The 8,097-nt window shown below is 28.1% G+C and overlaps 1 protein-coding gene across 1 annotated transcript; it reads left to right on the top strand.

Annotated features, from left to right (window-relative positions):
* Positions 1 to 1,570: 1,570 nt before the first annotated feature.
* On the top strand, positions 1,571 to 6,724 carry LOC106299443 (terpenoid synthase 28-like). The gene is made up of 7 exons (XM_013735540.1): positions 1,571 to 1,813; positions 1,914 to 2,181; positions 3,500 to 3,872; positions 3,960 to 4,178; positions 5,798 to 5,945; positions 6,035 to 6,283; positions 6,370 to 6,724. Exons 1-7 carry the CDS (start codon positions 1,571 to 1,573, stop codon positions 6,652 to 6,654), a joined length of 1,785 nt encoding a protein of 594 aa, XP_013590994.1. The 3' UTR covers positions 6,655 to 6,724.
* The last annotated feature ends 1,373 nt before the right edge of the window (positions 6,725 to 8,097 follow it).

Genomic DNA, 8,097 nt, shown 5'->3' with positions numbered 1-8,097 from the left:
AATTTGAAGAAGACATGTTTTTTATGAATCAAATTCGTGTGTAACGAAAGTAAGAGGGAGGATGAAGATATGGAGTGAATAGAAGAAGAGGGTTCTTGTATTTATAGTTGAAATCCTGCCGACAGACCGAGGAAATTCCGACGGAATTCCGACGCCAACGGCTAGTTCGTCGGAATTTCCTCGGAATTTTTAAAATCCCCCAACGGCTATCCAACGGCGATAATATATCATCGGAATTCATCGGTTTTTTTCGAGGAATACATTTTTCCTCGGTATTCCATAAGAACATTCCGACGGATTGATATATCCTCGGAATTCCGTCGGTATATTCCGAGGAAACCAAATTTTGTGTTTCGTCGGAATATCCTCGGAAATTCCTCGGGATATTCCGTGGATTTCATTTTTCGTCGGAATGTCCGTCAGAATAGCGCTGTTTTCTTGTAGTGAAATATTTATCTTCTTTTGTATACTTTTATTAATATATATAAATAAGATTATAATTTTTAAGAGAATTTCCATAATTTTAAATTTGGATTTTCATAGAACTTTTGCATGTATCTCTCACATGTGAGATGAAATTGGGCCTAAGAATTTAAGTCGTGACTCTCGTTTTGTTTGACCTGTTTCGAGATAGGTGCATGTTGACCGATTTAAAAATTTTGAATTGCGAGTGCTGATACGGATTAAGATTATTTTAAATATGACGTGTGCAGATCAGCTAAATTTTGAATCACACTTAACTGCTAATCCGCAAAAAAAAATTAAAAATCTATTTTCGTAAAATATAAATATTTATATAATTTAATTATAAATATATAATTTTAAAAATAATTAATATATAATTATAATAATTATTTTAATATAGTTAATATTATTTGCGAATTTGGCAGATTATCCACAAATTTTGACGGAATAAATATGGGTATAAGAATATTTGTTTGCAGATTATGTGAATTAGATTTTTGAATAAAAAAATGATTTAATCCGCAATGACGAGTTGACCCACAAATCAAGCACTAGCACTAGATGGGATGTCATAAAATTTAAAAGGAAATGTTGTTTAGTGTCCGAGACCTTTTTCTTTTATAGGTAAAGACCTACACCTGTTTCTTTTTTGGTAAAAGTTCGACACTTGTTTCTTCAATGATACAAATGTCGCATATGGTGTTGTTCAAAAAAAAAAAAAATGTTGCATATATAGTACTTCAATAGAGTGAAGACGTGAGAATCGTTCTCTCCAGCAGTTTTATTAAACAGAGTTTTAGAAGCATATATATATATATATATTCATACAAATATATATGCCAAGCTTGAAAATGAAACAGACCATGAAACAGACCTTAATAACTCTTGTAAGTGGAGAGGCCATAAACAATTCTTTAAACAAAGAACAAAGTTTAGATGAAAATCAAAAAATTACAATTTGCATATCCACAAACTTTGTACCAACTAAAGCAAAAATAAAATACAATAAAATACTTGTTTGTGAAATTATTCCTTTCATGTGACAAATCATTGTACCTATAAATTAGGTAGCTAAACCTGGATTCCCATATCATCAGTGGTGAACATGGAAGCCATAGGAGTTTTTGGATCAAAACTCTCCGTTTGGCCTCATACAAATTTATTTCCAGCATGCAAACTCTATCGTTTTCCGGTGACCTCGTATCCTCGTAAGCATGTACATTTTGTTCCTTTGAAAGCGACAGCTAATACTATGGCTTGTGAAGATGAAGAAAATAATCGTAATTTCAGAAAGTTAGTCCCTTCTAAATGGGATCATCAATCCCTTTTTGCTAATCTAGATTTCTCAGTAAGCCTCTCTCTCTCTCTCTCTCTCTCTCTGTTATAAGTAGTCATGTTATTTTGTTAAAAAAAGGAAGCCGTGGGTGTATAATTTCCTTTTTTGGAAGGAGATGGATGCGCTTGGGAGAGAGATAGAGGCACTAAAGCCACAAGTGAGGAACATGTTCATGTCTTCCAAAGACATTAAGAAGAAAATTCTTTTTATCTATTTGCTTGTGACACTTGGTCTCGCATATCATTTCGAGGATGAGATCGTGGAGACTCTAAAAGATGGTTTCCAAAAGATAGAGGAAATCATGTCGGATGAAGATGATTTGTACGCTGTTTCCATTATCTTCTATGTTTTCAGGACATATGGTCACAACATTTCTTCTGGTAAGGATTTTCTGGCTATGTTTATAATCATATACCCTTTTTAGCACATGCAGTTGTGTAACTAGTAGCACGCAGTTGGGTAGCCAGAAAATATTTCTGTTGGGTGTACAACTAAAATAAATCAATTAAGTAAAACAGAAAAAAGTGGAGAAAAAAGATAGTACAAGAATGACGAAGAGTTGAGTTTGATTTAGTTGGGCAAACCTCAACCAATTTAAGAAAACCCAAATGAGATACATTTACACACAGAAATTAAATAATTTAAGTGGTTGTAAAGATCCTATTACAACAAAGTGAGTTTTGGAGTATTTATTTTAAAAAAGGATTGGCGTTAGGTTCCTAGTTTGATTTCCATTTGGGACGAGCCTAATGAAGCTTTGATGTTTAGAGATGCATGGGACGAATACATATATGGATCCGTCCTGCAACTATCCTAATTAAGATCTTCGATTATCCATTAATTTTTAAACCAAGATCAAATATATTAACAAAATTAAAATAAATTTTATACATTTGTAAATAAAATTCAGTGACAATAAAGGAAATATATGTAATTTAATATAAAATTTTGTATGTAAAAAAATCTTTTTCAATTTACAAAAAAATCATTTTAGATTTATATTTTCTAAAAATTGTTTTGAAAAATTGTTTATGTAAAATAAGAAAAATGCTTTCAATATTTATATATTTATTGAATTTTATGAATTTGGATTTAGTAGTGTTTTTAATAGATTACTTGCTGTGTGTGATGTATACCATAAAAATAAATGATTTTTAGCTATAATCTCATGAGGTAATATCAATAGAGATGTATTTTCTTTGTAATTTTTTAAAAATATGATTCTTTAAATTTATGTAAACTTGTGTATAGTTGTTATTAATTTATAATTTTGAAGAGACAATATATTTATATAAAAAAATTTAAATAAAAAATTGTTCCAACTTAAAACTAGTAAAATTTATTAAAGTATCATGCAGTTATTAATTTATCAAGTATTGATTTATAAATCTCTTTTTTCATATCATTTCTAACGTGCAATCGCCACTGATAGTGTATTTGAACACAACTTCGATTTGGAAAAATAAATAAGAGTCAATTTTTGTTGAATTTATTATATTAGGTCTTGCAATTTTTTTCATATAAAAGAATTAAAAGTACGAATCAGAAATCTGTTTAAAAATTTTTTTGGTAGGATCTACTGATCTATGGATAACTTGAGACACTTCCTAATTGTGTGTTGTGATCATGACGAGATTTCGTACGTACACCTATTAATTTGTTTTTATTTGACCAAATGACATTCATTTTGGTCAACAGATGTTTTTGAGAGGTTCAAAGGGGACAGTGGAGAGTTTAAGGAGTGTCTTACAAGAGATGCTAAGGGTATCCTAAGCTTGTATGAAGCTGCTCACATGGGGACAACTACAGATTATATATTGGATGAAGCTTTGACCTTCACATTAAGTTACTTAGAGTCGTTAAGTTGTACATGCAAACCTAATATGTCAAGGCTTATACGAAACTCTTTGGGTCTACCACAGCCTAAAAACATGGAGATATTAGTGACAAAGGAATTTATCCGGTTCTACGGAAATGAAGAAGATTGCAACAAGATGCTACTCAAGTTTTCCAAGCTTAACTTTAAATTCCTCCAGCTACTTTACCTTCAAGAATTCAAAATCCTTTCAAAGTAACTAATCATTTCTCCCGAAGAAGTGTTAAAATTTAATATATCTACCTTTTGCAGCTTGGTGTAATATTGATGTTTGTATGCAAGATGGTACAAGGAACAAGACTTTGAATCTAAGTTGCCACCTTACTACAGAGACATACTTGTGGAACTGAACCTCGCTACGCTAGCATACATGGAGCCGAAACATTCACGAGTGAGAATTTTTCTGACTAAGTTTTACACGATTCAAGTAATACTAGATGATACGTGTGACAGATATGCTTCTCTTCGTGAGGTCGAAATCCTCGCCGATACCATTGAAAGGTACATTATCTATATCGTATTATTAAAGTAGCTCGAGTCTTCCACTCCTCATAATAATCTTGTTCTAGATTTTCAGAAATTGATACGTTCTTGTTGTGTTTTCTCCAGTTTCAGTTTAACATTTCTTCTAATCTTATCCAGATCTATAATAGTCTAATTTAAAAATAGGTTCAATCTCTATATAACTCAGGGAAATTTTCACGTTGTTTTTATAAACTATTTTTTTTCTATAAACTCAGGCAAATTTGAACTCTTATAAAAAGTTTGATTATTTTCATAATAAGCTTAATGTCTTATTACATATATAGTAAATTAAAAACATTCTTAAAACCAATATATTATACAGGATATTGACATCTATTCTATTGAAATAGAAGTCACAACTTCTTTCATGTGTGATTTTTATGTTAGACCACACTTAAGAAATTTTATTAAATGTATTTTAATAAGACTAATAATATATATAATCTTTGAACTACTTTAATCATAATATTTTTTATATCTTTTCATTTAAAATATAAATATAAATAAATATATATATATATATATATATATAAATTTTTTTGAAAAATCTGTTTAAAAAGATTTTAACAAGATCTTAATTTTCAAAATTATATGTAAAATAATTTCACTAGTTTTGTCATTAGTTTTGAAATATTATTATACATTAATATATTCAGTTATCATTTATAAAATGAAAAATAAATATTATATTATATTATATTTTTATCTATTATATAATCACAATCAATCATATTAAAAGGAAATTATTATGTTGATCTAAATATTTTAACAATATCTTAATTTTCAAAAAGTTTATGTAAATATTTTCACTAATTTCATAACTAGCAATGAACTATTATTATGCATTAATATATATATTCAGTTATTTTTTATAAAATTAAAAATTCTATCTTATTTTTATCTATTTTATAATCATAATCAATCATGTTAAAATTATTATATTGAATTAAATATGATAATATTATATTAAATTGATAAATTTATTAATTTTGTTTTCATATATTTATAAATCATGTTAAATTGATAAATTTATATATGATGAGAGAACGGCTTAACATTAACAGAATATATAATATATGTATAAAAATTAACATATTTTAGACTTTTGTATATACAATAATATAGTACGTAAAATGAATAAATGTAAAAAAATACTGCTAAAAAAAGTCCAGTTTTGAAGGGCGGATCAACATTTAACATAAATTAAATACAAAATAATTTTCAAATATGGTTTTTTATGAACATATTATTTTGTTTAATAACTAAATTCGAATACAATAAGATAAATATATAATAGGAAACAACAAATACATGTGACGGGTTTTTTGCTGACAAAAAAAATGTTACTGTTTTAAATAATTTGTTATTTACAATATGTAAACTAAAAATTATTGTATTTGAAGTAGTTATATAACATTTAAATATATGATTAAAATTAAAATGTGTACCACTAATGATATAAAATAAATATATATGCATATAAAACCGAAAATAACACGATTTAATTTTACGTTGTCAAAAAAAAACACGATCTAGTTTTACATTTAAAAAAGCAAAGAGAAAACGTTGATGGCTATACATATTTGATAACGTAGGTGGGATCTCGACGATCATGCCATGGATGGACTACCAGATTATTTGAAATCATTGGTTAAATTTATATTTGGTACATTCCAAGAATTTGAAAGAGAACTTGGGTCAGAATTAGGAGGGCTTTACAGTGTGAAAGCCACAATTGAATACGTAAGCAATCGTAAACGATTTTTTTTTTTTTTGGAAACGACATAATTATAGTAATAAGTGTACATCTTCAAACTTTTGAGTCATTCCAGTTCAAGAGATATATGAGAAGCAACCTTCAACTTGCGAAATGGGCAAGTGCGGATCACTTGCCTAGCTTTGAGGAGTACCTAGATGTTGCTGGACTCGAGATTGCTGTAGAATTTACTTTGGCATGTATTTTGATGCTCATGGAGAATATCCGCAAGGAAGAAGCTTATGAGTGGTTGAAATCTAGAGACAAACTCGTTAGAGCAATGTCTACAAAAGCACGAGTACCTAATGATATGTTTGGTTATGAGGTAAGGAAAAAAAATGAATTTTCTTATATGATTCATTTGGTTCTATTGCTTGATAATTAGATTTAACATGTACGTAACATGATTAGGATGACATGAGCAGAGGATATCAGACGGGCTCGGTCAACTGTTATAAGAAGCAATATGGAGTTACCGAAGAAGAAGCATTCAGAAAGCTTGGTCAATTGATTGCAGAAGGTGATAAGATGATGAATGGGGAGATTTTGAAGCCAATCAATGTGCCACGCCAGGTTCTAAAGGTAGTCATCGACACTTTACGTGCACTGAATGTTGGATATGATAAAGAAGATGGATTCACCCGTCCTGATCGACATCTCAAGAACCATATCATGTCTATATACGTTAATCTTTGAAGACGTTGGTGTATCCAAACTTGTGGTTTAGTAAGTGAATGTGTATGTACTTTTCCTACAATACTGTGTCCCGTCGGTTGGTTTTCAAGAAAAGTATATGTGGTTTTGTGTTGCTTACCTGTTGCCTGTTGGTTGGGTTTCGGTTTTATGTTGCCTTCTGATGCATCTTGTCCTTCATCTTCGACTTTGTTTCCTCATAGTCGAGATAGCTTTACATCTTTGTTGGGTTCTATGTTTTCTTTGGGTTTTACTTTTCGTTTCGGCTTTCTTGTATTCTATTTATTTTGATATTCATTTTAAAGGATTGTGTTTGAGTTTTGTAGACTTCCAAAGTTATTTCTAACCATAACACCAAATTTAATATTAGGCGGTTATTGGACAATGAATTTGTAATACGATTTGTGAATTTTATGTAGATTGTGAAAATAGTTGATAGATTTTTAAAAGTTATGTAGCTGTGAAAGTTTATATACATTGACTTATGAAATTTGATTATAATTTTTCAGATTAGTACATATTTTCATGAATTTGTATCACCTATTTTCTTTCATTTTTTTGTAAAGTAAATATATAATTTACTTTTCTAAATAATATAGCATGATTATTATTTGTTTCTTTCAAATTAAAATAATAATAATAATAATAGTGATACATACAAAATTAGGCAATTCTCTTAAATAGTTTCTTATAAGATGATTCATTACTTTTTATAACCGAAAGCTGTTTCATTAAAAAAACAAAAAACCATTTTACCCCTTGCTTTATATATATATAAATAACACATTGTATGTTTTTAAATTCGAACTTTTTACTTTTTAAATAATTTTTCGATTTGTTTTCAAATTTTTGTCAAATTTTATTTTTAAAAAGCTAAAAATGATTATATATTATATATTAAAAAATACTAAAAAATAGAAAAATAATTATATATTCAAAAATGTAAATGTATATAAAATGTAATAAATTATAGTTTTGGACATATAATTTGGATTTAAAGTGCAATAGATATTTGGTAAGTGTAACTATTTTTTTTTCTAGCTTCTTTATCACATGGATTTTGAAAATCACATGGATATATATGATATTTTGAAAGTTAAGTCTTATGAGTAAAAATGAATAAAAATTCATCTTCTAATAACACTAGATTTAGTTAGCATTAGATAATCAATAATAACTAAACTTTTTGAATAACAAGGGATTTAAATAGATTTTAAAAATTCTTAAACCAATAAAAATAGATTATATTAAGATTTTTGAAATTCAAGAACCAATAACAATAGAATCTCAAAACTTTCAAAATTCATGAGAATTCACTTACCAATAACCCCCTTAGATTATATTAAATTTGGTGTTTTGTGTCAAAATTTTATTTTTATCTACAACTGTCATATCAAATTCTACACTAAAATAATATTTTATATTATTAACTTTTTAGTTTTGGTA

Source organism: Brassica oleracea, chromosome C6 (genome assembly GCF_000695525.1).
Source record: "Brassica oleracea var. oleracea cultivar TO1000 chromosome C6, BOL, whole genome shotgun sequence".
Lineage (NCBI taxonomy): Eukaryota > Viridiplantae > Streptophyta > Magnoliopsida > Brassicales > Brassicaceae > Brassica > Brassica oleracea.
The sequence above is the reverse complement of the archived record's forward strand: the minus strand, read 5'-3'. Positions and strand labels throughout refer to the sequence as shown.

Bases quoted from the DNA above. Each gene is read 5' to 3' on its own strand.
- LOC106299443 (XM_013735540.1), top strand. From the start codon at position 1,571: ATGGAAGCCATAGGAGTTTTTGGATCAAAACTCTCCGTTTGGCCTCAT. The intron at 1,814-1,913 runs GTAAGCCTCTCT...CTTTTTTGGAAG, and splicing joins TTGCTAATCTAGATTTCTCA to GAGATGGATGCGCTTGGGAG. The intron at 3,873-3,959 runs GTAACTAATCAT...TTTGTATGCAAG, and splicing joins GAATTCAAAATCCTTTCAAA to ATGGTACAAGGAACAAGACT.